The sequence below is a fragment of the Protomyctophum parallelum genome (genome assembly GCF_964188405.1).
Source record: "Protomyctophum parallelum genome assembly, chromosome: 15".
Classification (NCBI taxonomy): Eukaryota; Metazoa; Chordata; class Actinopteri; order Myctophiformes; family Myctophidae; genus Protomyctophum; species Protomyctophum parallelum.
In genome coordinates, this window is record NC_139710.1 from 11,244,005 (window position 1) to 11,258,348 (window position 14,344).

At 41.8% G+C, this 14,344-nt stretch overlaps 1 protein-coding gene across 2 annotated transcripts in view; it reads right to left on the bottom strand.

Annotated features, from left to right (window-relative positions):
- Positions 1–13,591, bottom strand: part of hip1rb (huntingtin interacting protein 1 related b) — a 29,069-nt gene extending 15,478 nt beyond the window's left edge. For both annotated transcript variants that reach the window (XM_083783303.1, XM_083783302.1), the window contains exon 1: positions 13,263–13,591. In XM_083783303.1, coding sequence (XP_083639429.1) covers positions 13,263–13,355 — 93 coding nt within the window. In that variant the 5' untranslated portion in view covers positions 13,356–13,591. The remainder of the gene's footprint in view (positions 1–13,262) is intronic.
- Positions 13,592–14,344: the final 753 nt, after the last annotated feature.

Here is a 14,344-nt window from a genome sequence, read left to right on the forward strand (position 1 = left end):
TGTATATGCCTCGTTACCTTATCCAGCAAAACAGAAAGCTCAAGTACCAGCGAGAAAAGGGCTACCATTATCAGCCTATTTAATTATTCTTCTCAAATCTGCACCTAATCTGGTGTTTATGTTTTTTGTTTTGTGGATTTTATTTAGAGGAGAGCGTAGAAACAGGAAACCGCAGAGAGACAGGAAACACAAGACAGAAGGAGAGGGGGTACATACAAGACAACTCATCTAATCCTTGCAACTCACATAGAGCAATGAGCATGTGGTCAGTGCCCCAATTGGTTGAGGCTGAGTGAGCTATCAGGCACCCTGTTTGTCACTCTCGACTTTTAAAAGGCAAAACCTGTTTGAGCCGCACGCTTGTGTACACTTAGTCTGATGACTCTACAGCAGGAGGGGCAGGGTGTTTTCCTCAAGCATGTGACACTTCTCCATCCTCCCATTATTATCAGCTGTAGTGCTTTGCAGTAGATATTGCAATCCCTGAGTTTGCTTTTAAGTTTGCATCACATTATGTACACAGAATTACAGGGGGAGACAGAGTACAGGCAAACATATATTTTTAGGTTATAGTAAAGACAGGAGTCAACTAACTAGACAATTTAAACAGCAAAGAACAAAATATGGCTAATGTACAGGAAACTGCTACAACTAACTGGTGGATATAATTATGTTCAACTGATATTCAGCCAACTCTTTATGGAGGACTTGTCTTGAACAGCAGGTAACCCATTCCACATAACTGCTGCAGAGTATAAAAACAACCATTCAGCTATTGAATCCACAAGTGTGAAGCTCCCTAACCATAGAAAATGTAATTGACTAGATATGTTGGTACCACCGCACCTTACAATACTGCCTGGACCATACATATTTTCATGTGATACTCTTTCCTCCAGTCTGACCCACACAAGGCTAATCAGTTAATAATATGAGCTAGCACAACATTCTTTCAGACTCAGTGCCATAAAGAGATGAGCCCTTGGCTCTCACCCTGTGATTAGTACACTTTTACATCAGTCAGTATATCGTAAGTAAGGTACGTAGGATGAGATTGCTGCTGGACTCCTGTTTGTTTGTTTGGGTGTGTCCCCCTATCTCTGAAGAGATGAGGCATGTTGTTAACAGCATTCCAAGCATAGCCTTGCCAAGACTACCATGTTCCAGACCCACAGGAACGCACCCAGGGTGCCGGCCCGATTCCGGCGAGCCGCCCGCGTCCGAAACGGTTGATAAATGACAAAGTCCCTCTACTATACCCTCCACTGTACTGTACTGTACTGTACTGTACTGGCACACCCGAAATCACCATATATACAGTTAATATGTGCGTGTGTTTGTTTGTGTGTTGCGCACAGGTGGTGAAAAACAACCAAGCTGTTTTCATGCTCAGACGAAGCCACCCAGCCACCCACACACAGTCACTTAAGGAAGTGGTTGCACCACTTAAAAAAGTATGTAGGTGTTGTTGTCAGTGACAGACAGGGTGAGAGTGAGCATTGATAGATTACATCCGTCAGCTTTATTCAGCCGATAAGGAAACTGAAAATGAAAAGAGACTCCATGTCAACAATACCATGGGACACAGCTCTACTGCTGGTCCCTCTGGCACCTGGTCCAGCAGGTAAAACAAGTGTAGCTTAATGGGAGGAGGAAGGGAGAAGATGACTGAGAGGCTGAATTACAAAACTAGTGGACACCACCACAGCACATGACCTGTAGATGAATAACAACAAGAAATATCTGATTCAACATCGGCCATGTCTGCTTATTACAGTCTGGTTGTCAAGGTCACCCCAATTCTATCAAACACCATACAAATGTGTAAATTGCTGATCACTGATCGGAGTGAATATTGGCCGATCACCGATCGGTGGCCGATTATCGGAGCATCTCTAGGTCCTACATAGGAATCTTGTTCTTTGGTTGACTTTTTGGATTACGTTGGTGGCCATTTTAGCACCGGAAAGATTTGCCTCCAGGATGGAGGAAGGTAATTTGATCGTTTCGTGTGATAATATTGTCACCACTATTGTCAACTGGATCAATATGCAAATCAATCATCATCATGCTTAGCCTGGTTAACCTGGAAGGTTAACCTGTAAGGTTAAACCGCACTGGTATTCATAAATAATAATACACTTTCAACTGAGGCGTGAGATGATCCGTTAGTTGTATGATGGGCCACAACATACGACGTGCACACAAATCTGTGTGTCGACTAGACATGTGGTCATGAAATCTGAAGTGAAAACGCGAAAACCTTTTTCATAAAGGTGACCAACATCGTTTTTATGACATCGCTCTGTAGGAAGTGAGAAATCAAGGAATGGGTCTGTGAGTAGTCTCTGTCTGTCTGTCTGTCTGTGGCTCGCAAACCGCTGCACTGATAAGCATCAAATGTCTTGTGCACGACTGCACACTGCCAGTGGGCTAAGGAAGTACCTCCTCCATGCATCTCTTTTTCTATGCTTTCTATTATCATTTTTTATTTTTTATATGCATTACGTAATCTACATTTTAGAATGTATGGCAACGGTGGTCGAATCGGGCTGAAATATTGCCCAAATATGGAGTCATGCAGCATAGATATGTCATAGATGATATTGTTAAACACAGTCTTGTGAATGATGGGCTGACAAGAGTATGCATTTCTGCCTGTGGCCAACATCAGTGTACGTCTGTCATCAGAGTACTTTCACCACCATGAGATAAGGATCTCGTGGGCACGTCCATCTGTCTATTGGCCATTCAATTTATCACACGATGATATCACAATGGACATAACAGTATAAAACGAGTAATGTAATGTGTTTAGCAAACATCGGCCTCATGGTGGCGCTATAATAGGGCGTTCTGAAGAATTTGGGGTAGAGGTTAGTCGTTCACATCCAGGGAGTGTGTGTGCACTAGTTTGGCATCGGCCAGGGCAACGGTGCCGAACATTAGCTATACATGGACGGACAGACCTTAGAGTATATATGAATAGAGATGGCATCCGAGTTCTCCTTCCATCCACTTGCATTAAGTTGCTCAAAAGCACATGAGGCGATTTCACTCCTCCTTCCGGGTAGGAACAGAGTGCATTCTGGGATGGATTGCAATAATATTGGGCCCAAACAGATGAACACTTCCGTTGAACGCACACGAGTGTGCGTCCGTCGTGAACGTGCACAATGATAGTCAACGGACCAGCGCGTTCATGTGTTTGGGCCCACGCTGCAATACCAAATTTGGCCACTATGTCCATTTCGCCTCAGGGTTTCCTCTGGGTGCCGTGACTGCCGTCTCTATTCATATATACTCTAAGGGGACAGACAGACGGACGGACACACAGACGGGCACACATGGACTGGCAGAGTGCAAAACAAACTCTCTCCCCATGCCTTCGGACTGGTGGAGACAAAAATAAGTGATATTGAGACATGTTCTGTAATACATTACATAGTACAATGCACAATAAAACCCCAAGAGAAAAAACCCCAACTTAGCCTATACACACAATAATTGCATACATGTCTCATATGGGCAAGTCTGTGGCCTGGTAAAAAAAAGGGTTTACCAGGTCACAGACTTTGTAGACTAGAGCTACTGTAATCATAGAACAACTTCTAACCACATGACAAGAGCATCAGGTAAAGTATAACACCATCATAAATGTCAAGCAATAACAAGAACGAAACTACAGGAAAGATACTGTAGCCTATTCTAGCTATTTAGAGGCACCTCCAATAATAATGAAGAAAGTAATGAATCATAACACAGCCATGGAATGGTAAACGGTGATGACCAACAAACTGAACATAGCAGATATTTTACATTTTCCATGCAAAGCTTTTTCAAATTAAAGTATTTATTTGTCTCAAAACCTGTGTGAAGTGAGGGGCACTCTACGTATAATAGACACTTGCTCAGACACTGACGTAAAATTCCCCATTCATTATCAATGGGAATTAAATGTTTGTGTAGGATGTTTGTGAACATACACCAAAAGTTGGATATAGGGTAAACTAGAAAAAGTGCCCTTCCGGGCACAGGTCTCCACCAGGTTATCCACAGATCCGTGCAGTTAGAGGTAAAAACACTTTTCGGCCAGTTATAGCGCCACCTTGAGGCTGAGTTGAAATTGTTCATGTGGCATTTCGTCCTCGGCCTAGTGGGAATGTGGGTGCACAATTTCACGGAAATCACGCGATGTGTTCATGATTTGCAGCATTTTGTTTGAAACTGAGCACTCCTGTGAACTTTGGAAGCCAATCTTAACCAATCAGGATGGAGTCTGATAAATCTGAAAGACCCGTTTCGTTGAATGGCTCTAGAGAGACTGTGTACCAATTTGCGTGATGTTTGGACAAAATCTGTAGGTGTACTGTGCAAAAACTTGTTTTGCACAAAGCGGCCTCCTGGTGGCGCTATAACAGGCCGTTCTGGAAAGTTTGGGGCAGAGGTTCATGGTTGGCATCCAGGGAGTGTGTGTGCAAAATATGGCATTGAAAAACTTGTTTTGCACAAAGCGGCCTCCTGGTGGCGCTATAACAGGCCGTTCTGGAAAGTTTGGGGCAGAGGTTCATGGTTGGCATCCAGGGAGTGTGTGTGCAAAATATGGCATCGACCGGGTTAACGGTGGCCGAGATTAGCTGTTCACGGACACACGGACACACGGACGGACACACGGACGGACACGCGGACGGACGGAGTGCAAAACATACTCTCCCCACATGCCTTCGGCCTGGTGGAGACAACAATAAACAAACATGCCTTCTTAGAATGAAAGGCATGTCTGCAGAGAAGGATCAGACGCCTTTTAGGGTACAGACAGAGTTCACTACATTAATTAGGGAAAGAAATCAATAGATATATCAGTCTATGTGCCTTCCTGTTCTCAAACATATCTGAACGGGTCCTTACAGTTTACATACTGACAATTAATTTGATAATGCCTCATTCATATAGATTGATGCTTTTATTTGTGCAGAACATCTACCTTGTTTCAAAAAATAATTATGTCGCTCTGTCACCTCATTGCATTTGTGTACTGTGTGGACTCATGACACAGAGCAGCTATGTGAATTAATGGCACAAAAACAATGGTGTGGGACAACCAAGGAATGGATGCGTGTGTAATGACAACTAATAGCAGATTGATTCTTATGCTAATAAATAGCATAAGAACGAAGTAATATGCTTAATATGGGCTCCGCTCTAATATGAGGGGTGCTGGGGTTTGCTGTGGAAACTGGACAACAGGGGCAATTCTGCTAAATAGAACCCATGGCAAGTCATTTGGGATAAATATAAGTAGGAAGATATACACTATTATGCCAATGTTATTTAGTCTGGAGTTGTGCTTTAAGTTGAAAGTTCCATACCTTTGTATATTTCCCAGTCTATGTGCAAACAGTGCCCACCTGAAACCTACACCCTAAAATCTTGAGTGTTCATCATTTATTTCTGACAGTGAACAAATGTACCATCAAGAAAAACTTGAAATATATTAGTGCTGTATTCCTGTACTGTATGTTCTGCTACCATGATCCACAATTTAATTTGAGATCGTCACTGTATAACCAAGTAATCGATGATACACAGTGACTAAAAGAAACCATAACAGAACAGCATATGCATTTTTGCAGCAGATCCTCTTATTCTACATCAGGCTCTCTCCTTTGCCTCCGTTCCTACAACATGATTTCCAATCTGTATAAAAATAGTTTACACATTACAGTTTTTAATATGTTCAAACATCATCAATCAAGCCACCAAACTCTGGACTCAGAAAGAACTTTCATCTACCCATAAACATAGGCTGGTTATGCCCCGTCTCTGTGTGTGTACTGTAGCCAAATACCCAATCAGATATTCAGGAGCACATGCCCCGAATCCAGAAAAACCCATAAAGGCCTCATTTACAAGTAACATGAAAGTCACCACAGACCACAAGTTGACAACCCCTCCTCAGTCCTCGTCCTCCTCACCAGCAGCACACCAAAACACACACACAGTAAGAAAACAAAGCACAGAAGGGCTCCTGTGGGCCAAAACCAACTGGCATAGAGCGAGAGTGACAAAGGAGAGTAGACTGGCCGCCCCTCCTGAGGCAAATTAACTGCTAGTCTCTGGTTTACACAGGGCAAGTACAACGGAATAGGATGGAGGGTTATATGACAAATTTGACAATGAGGGGTTTGTTGGGGGAGGAAGGCCGACAGCTGGAGTAGAAGATTGGGTTGGATGGGGCCCACGCTTTGGCACACAGAGACTGGCACTGAGGCCTTAGCAGATGGCCATTGAGCAGCATGGCCACAGGGAAACTCTCATAATATATTCAGAATGGCTGTCACTCAGGATGGCAAGGAAGAGGACTATAAGATTGGTCCAGGAAAATAGTACATGTGGGGGAATCATGAGGGTGATCAACACTACTACATTAAGTGTAGTACATTTTCGATCCCACGCTTTCATTCCTAGTCCCCCATGTAAAGCAGGCCACTAAAACGGTCTTCTTCCACCTCAAGAACATTGCCCGTCTCCGGCGTCCTCTGTCATTCTCTACAGCTGAAACACTCATCCATGCTTTCATCAGTATCCTCCATGGCACCGCCTCCAAAGTGGCAAAGTCCTCAATAAACTAGTTCCAGAGATTACATTACACCAGTCCTCCACGACCTTCACTGGCTACCGGGCAAACAAATAATCCACTTCAGCCTCCATTCGTAGTACCGTATGTGAGGCGACATAGCTTTTGCCGCCCCAACCCTGTGGAATGCACTTCCCCAATACTCTCAGAGAAGCCCTCACCCTCTAAAGTCCAAACCTTCAAAACCACTCTCAAAACCCTCCTCTTCAATATGGCTTTCTGCAGCCAACTCTTGCACAATAACACCAGAAACGCTGGGCAAGCTGAAAGTGCCATGTCTGCTTGTGTACAGTATTTTACTATTTTTGTTATGTATTTTTGAGGGGCGCTAGCCCCTCCTATAGTACACAGGTATAATGTTTGTCTTGTAAACGCCATTGACAATGAAGGAAAAATTTACATCATAATGTGTCATTTACGTCATATTGTCTCTTTATTGTTAACCCATGTTCAATGATAAACTGTTTACCGCTCACAAAGAAAGGCTTGGCGCACGTAATCCAAAGAGGTCTCCGTGGTTTTGACCAGATGGATATATTAAGCTCTTCATTTCTGACTTCAACATGCCTCTCGTTCAAAATATGAAGCGAGGGATTATTTAGCGTTTTATCGAAATGACAGCGACGCGACGTAAGCAAGCAAAAATATGTCTCCCGTTTTCTTCCAGAACGGAAGGGGGGGGGGGGGGGGGGGGGCTTACAGAGTAAAAGCAGCCATATGCCCATATCTTCCCGGCACCCCAAGCTTCTATTTTGAAAGAAATCCCGGTGCTGATTTTAATGGCGTTTAATGTTTGTGTTTTCATTTGTTTTACATCACCATTACCTCAAATCAACATCACCTAATCAACATGAGTTATACTTAGGGTGTGATATTTTTTCATGTAAACATCATTTAACAGTTGGAAGTAGATTATAACTGATTCCCAGTCTATTGGTATGAAAGTAGCTGCTACAGTAGGCCTATATTACAATTTACGCACATTATAGAAATTATACGCATCGTATGTATAAAACAAGTGGACTCATTGTTGAGACCATGTTGAAAATATATTGTAAAAATCACACCCATGTGAAGTGAATCTTACAACATTGAGGATGATGTAATGAATGATGATTCAAAACAAACTGTGTCAAAACAAGCATTAAATTCTCTTTACTGTTAATGGCATTTAATGTTTGTGTTAAGGACAAGATGATGTAAATGTTCCCTTCATTGTCAATGGCGTTTTAAAAACAAACATTAAACCTGTATATTGGCCTAATCCAACTTCATATCAATCCCTGAACAGATCATACATAAAGATATCATAACCACACTCAGGCCAAGAAAGCTAGATCAGAGATGAAAGCCATACATTAAGAAACTTGCTTCAGACATTCTAGAGTCTCTAGACCAAATGATCAACTGTCAACTGTGTCGCTGGCTGGCTGCCCAACAAGTTATGGTAGGTTTGCGTCCAATGCAGTAGTACTTTCACTCCCCTGACACAGAAATGAGTGAGATAGGGAAAGCCAGCCTTAATCCCCGACGCCTGCCATAAGGCCTAGTACCAGGCCAGCCATAAGGCCTAGTACCAGGCCAGCCATAAGGCCTAGTACCAGGCCAGCCATAAGGCCTAGTACCAGGCCAGCCATAAGGCCTAGTACCAGGCCAGCCATAAGGCCTAGTACCAGGCCAGCCATCGTTTTACTGTGCAGACAGACACTACACAAACAAATATCACAGTCCCTCCATCCGTGAAGCATCTCTTCCCTTACCTTCATGTCATCTTTGCTTTTCAGCAGCGTGTCAATGTGCTTGGACATCCTTAGTAGGAATCGGTTTGTGCAGCTGACAAAGTCAAGAAGTTCTACATCTGTACTTCTTCACACTGGTCATACTGTAATGCTCATTGCTCTCTACAGCAAGAGCACTTATTGTAGGCCCTTATCAGCTTAATTAAACAGACTGCCTGTAAATCACTCGCTGACAAGGTCACACCACAGACTACATTACCTATATGATTCACTGGTAATGAGGTTAATAATCTTACATTTCAGTTACCGTACTTTACTTTCACTAGCATCCCTAGCAGCAGCTAAATCATCCAGAATGTGTCATGGCAGTATAAAGTGCAGCAGGCAAAACAAAAACATGTTGGTAGGTTTAACAGCTCTTTAACTTGGACAATAATGAAAACTTGGGAAAAAAAGGGAAAATTAGCTAAATGTGTGGCAAATCTGCAAAAAAATGCTTACCACTAGCTTTCTTCACAAATGTGTTCATAAAGGTGTCTACTATGTACTATCACATATACATTTTTTCCAACTCCCTTGGGAAACTTGGTGACAGCTGCTGAAAGTTGGGGTACCATTATCAACGAATATAAGGCAAATACATCCTAATTTCATTATACTTTAAGCAACATGTGACATGTCAAACTAAGGGGTTTCCATGATGCTGAATCCATTGCAAGCATTAGTTTTGCACAAAAAACTATCCTTTGTCTAAAAATGCCATCATCACAAATGTGATGAGGTCAGCACATTTGGGCACATTTGGGCAAGTGGCTATGGCCAAATTTAGCTGAAAGAGTATTTTCGTGCAAAACTAGTGATTGGAGTGGATTCAGCATCACGAAAACCCCCTAGTTTGACATGTCACATGCTACTTAAAGCATAATGATTTTTTTATTTTATTTTGCCTCATATTGGTTGATAATGGTACCCCAACTTCCAGCAGCTGTCACAAAGTTTCCCAAGGGAGTTGGGTTGGAACAAATGTATGTTATAGTAGACACCTTTATGAACACATTTGTGAAGAAAGCTAGTGGTAAGCATTTTTTTTTGCAGATTTGCCACACATTTCTCTTTTCTCTAACTATATCTGAAAATCCCCAACAATCTGGGAGCTCAATGACATGGCTTTTCTTATGTAAACCTTAAGGCAATAATCCTAACATAACAAATGTCAGGTTTGCCCCTTTGCTTAAAAATACTAGCCTACATGCTGCTAATACAAAACAGACAGATTATAGTGGATCGAAACATCCTCTCTAAGCCGAAACCAAACATCTGATATTAGGAGGGCATTCAGCATGTCTGAGACTCTGTGTTGACTACTCTCTATAGAGAGACCCTTATGAATTGCCAAGTCATCGCACTCTCCCCAGCTCCCAATTTGTGAACACTCAATTGGCATGACAGTTTGTGTTCCTTACTCTCAAAACAGTCTCAGCAGTGTGTTCTTTGTCTATTAATAAGGTGAACCATTCCATCACCAAGTCCCCTTGGTGATTCCTTACTGTATGCCTGGTCATTGCTTAGTGACTATGGGGACAACCCTTGGGATTTGGAAAGGTTATATACATTAACTTAGCCCGCTAAGCATCTAATTCACGCCAGAATTTTTCCCATTTGAGCTCTTATTTTGAAAAGCCACATTTCCAGTCTACCAGTAGTAGTATTATCCTAGGGAAGCCTGGACAGGCCAAAAATGCCACCTGGGACAAGGAATAGGAGATTGAAAGAAACAGATATAATGGATTATTATGGCAACGACGATCTAAGATGCTGTGACAACAACATAGCCAGCTAACGTAAGTATGGCTCGATAGATCGAATGCACTATAAAATCGCAATTGCCATTAATCAACGGCAATGGCGGTAAGCGTAGTATCAAAAAATAGGCTTCAATTGACCTACATCTACGGCAATGGCGCTGAAATAATTAAGTATGCTTCTAGAATTGCTGTGGAGGATTTTTTTTTAAACATAGGAATATTGAATGCCATGCCATGAGATGAAACCCCTTATAAATAGTAGTATGAATGCATATGTGAACTTGAACACTAGTAGCTGTCCTTGCAGTTACCATCTCCCATGTACAAAAGTAAGACAATTTGAATTTTACCATCTCATCTGTGAATCACTATGAAATAGTAGATTTGTGCATAGAAAATACAGTCTATACTGTAATCTCTAGATTGTACCCTGTAATATTTTAGCTGCTTATAATTGCTAGACAAAACGTTAAAAATAATTACAGTTAGGATATAATCCGAAAATGATGACTTGCCTACTGAAGGTGAGGAAGAATTAGAAATAGTCGTGATTGGGAGAATTGTTGAATATTAGAACGCTGGCTACATAATATTTGAGTTGCCTACAGCTGATATCAGAATTACAGGAGCACTTTTGTTACAGATTATGATTTGTGAGGTGATCACACTTCATTCTGGTGGTGTCACTCGCCGTTTTAAAAGCTAACAATGCATCTTCTTTCTTGATGCGTTATTAGTTCCCTTTAAAATCTGTTCATTTCAGCGAGCGACACCAAACAAAATATCTATTAGACTCAAGTCTGTTAATACAGTGTGTTCTGCTACTCAGTGCTCCCATCCCCCTTCCTCTCATGGGTGCGTGCACTCACTCACTCAGGCAACGGCGAGTCTGGAATGAGGGAAAGCAAACACACCACACACATACAGAGTGTAAACACCAGGCACTGTGTGGGACATTTGACCTTGGTATGGAGGTCAAAACAGGGAGGGAGGAGGACAGGGAGGGAGGGAGGAAGAGAGGGGCCGAAAGAGAAAGAGCGTGAAAGAAACGTCATGCTCAAATAATTTGATTCAGCATTATTCTGTAAGTCAGTGAAAAGAAGACATGAGATCAATCTAACTGAAGAATACCTCCTCTCATGTGTTGCATTATTTATTACCCCATAATTTACTGGTTATTCCGATTAAGTCCTCCCCACACAAATTAGTTGCTACTACTGTTGTTGTTCCCTACTGGCTCACCTGCCAATGAGGAGCCCCCACAACCGTGAGAACATAGTCCTACTCCTCCCATTCAACACCCCATGCTGACTGTTGCCGCTAGCCCTGAGGAGAATGTGCAGTGACAACTGACAAAGATCACCCTCCACCTTCCATTCGCGCTGTGGTGGACAGGTACTTTACTCCTACACCACCTGAGCGCCCTTTATTATTATGCAATATTAATATCTAATATTGGTTCGACACAACTTCATCAGTGTGTCACATCACACCCTTTTTCAATTCAGCCCAGTCCAAAGCATGAGAATACAATGGCATTGAGTTCAAGCAAGCAGCAGAACAAATCTGTTTAATTTTGCAGCACAAAAGCCTGCTTCATTCTGTTGATATAACAAACAACCCCAGAAATGGATTCTACCTGTCTTTATATAAATAAAGAAACAAATATGCAGACACACGATGCACCAGCACCAACTAACAACTCAGTAGCACCATCTATGGACAGAAGCCGGTGCCTGAAGGCCTCTCCAGACAGCCCAGTCTTGTTTCAACATTTCTCCTGTCTAAAGATAAGATCAGCCATAATAAACTGGCTACTCAGGTACGCACATTTTTTAAATAATGGGGTCTTATGACTAGGCTAGAATTGACCTTTATTAAAATGTGATCAGGTAAATGGATTGAATGCCTGATAGGACAGTTTCTTCAAGATGTGGCATGACATTGCACTGTAAGAAGAATTTCAAACCATCAATCACCACTTTTAAGGAGGCTGTCGTGTCTGTCAAGAGAATCTTTAATATCTCTACAAAGCTGGACATTATAGCTCTAAATTTAAACTTTTGTCCCCAATGATATAAACAGACCCACTGCCAGCATACGTCTCAGTCAGCTACCAAGGCAAATTGGTGTGTTTTCTCTTGCCTGTTTCTGGAGATAACGTCAGTTTTTACTTTGACTAAGCTGACCAAAGTTGCCAAAAGGCTGAAAAGTTGTTGTATGAGTAATGAGACACACCCATTCCTACAGTGGACAACCATTACAACAATAGAACATGACTTCTATTGTCTGTCTCTGTAATGTCTATATCCTACCTAAGCAGTTACATGGAGGACTCACCAAAGAGGTGGCTAAGGCTAATGGAGGAAGGGTTGTCAAACAGGAAGGGCAACATGAAAGTAAGCTATGATGAGTAGCCTACTCAATAAACAAAAAAAAAGGCTAAATGGATTGTCTTTGCTGCTGAAAACCATGACTTGAACTTGAACAATCACCATCCGTATGGCCAACAACCACTAACGAAATTGTCAGTGAGAAGAAACTCATACAATGCTCACTACTTGATTTCATGTCTTACTTAACAGTGGCTTCTCAAAAGTCACCGCCTTTCAGTTCATTATGTAATAATGGCAGTTGAAAAGTAGAAAACATTGTCAAATAATGATTATCTATTCTATATAGCATGCCTAGTCGCCGAGATTAAAGCCACAATGCTGACAATAATGCAGTTTAGTACAGCCCATTTTACTCGGCTAATGGTTCCTGTCAATTTTGAAATAGTCTACGGAGCTTGGTTAAATGCGTTTGTTAGCCTTGGATCAAGAAATACTATCTTCAAGGCTATATGTTTGTATAAATATTCATAATGTTATGTTTGTAGGCTATGAAAGGAGCCTAATAGGCCTATATTAAATATACGTACTGGGATGTATCATGTGTACTGTTAACATTACACATGTACACAGTCTCAAAATAGGCCAAAATATCCCGACGAGTTTACCTGCCATGATAAAGCAAGGTTTTGCTTCCAAATCATCACCACGTCTGCCTACAAAGCAAACAGTGTTAGCATTAATTTACCTGCTGTTTATCAAAATGCTCCCTCTCCGCACCTAAATGGGTCTCCGTCCTCTTGCTTTTCACCCTCGAAGGCACCTGTCTTATGGTATTCATGCTCAATTGGTTATCGCAAGGATAGCGACGGATTTAGAAATTAAAATGTTGAAAATCCAAACGTATTATTCGACGTGCGATATGTATCTTATCTCCTGTAGCAGCGAGATGTGCGCAAACAATGCAGTCGTCCAGTCATTTGGAAGCCGAGTCTGGATTCATTGTAGATGATGCATCGCGGTAAGGTAAGGTTGAAGCCTTGAAGGAAGAAAAACGATATGTGACTGTGAGCGAGACAAACGTGTTTGCATTTGCATTACGTGGACGGATCCTCCCCCAAATCGTGGAAGGTGCCTGCCCAACTCACAACTACAGATAGAGGCAGATAGGCGGGCTACACTAATACAAATGCGAACATTCTATCCGACCCCACCAACATGCATCACTTTGATCTTTCAAATGAGTCAGCATTTGACCCATAGGGTAGACATGAGTGTAGAGTAGGCCTAGACTGTGTTAAGAAGATGACTTTATTAGGCTGTCAAAATCAACTTTACATTTTCACTAAATAGGCTATGGATCACCCCCTTTTTGACAGCCAAGAACCATGAAAACCACATTTGAATCATGGGTAGAGGGTCCCAGGGGGAATTGCGTGCTTGGAGTAAATACAATGTTTGTTTGTAACATTTTAGCCATGTTATAGTGATATTGTCTTAATAAAAAAGTGAGGGGCGCTCTTATCATTTTACCAGATTAGGTGATGTAATGATGATGTAAAACCAACGGTGCCAACACAAACATTAAATTATCTTTAGTGTTAATGGGATTTAATGTTTGTGTTAGGGACAAGATTATGTAAATTATCCCTTCATTGTCAATGGCGTTTTTAAATCAAACATTGAACTAAAAACAAACGTGTTTGTGTGTAGTGACAATTTGATGGAGTTAAGAGTCCTTCAAAATAAGGTTTAATGGACATAAAAAGCATTGATTATTGGTTAGGGTTTCATGTCCTTCATAAGCCCTGCCCAGATCATCTTATCCAT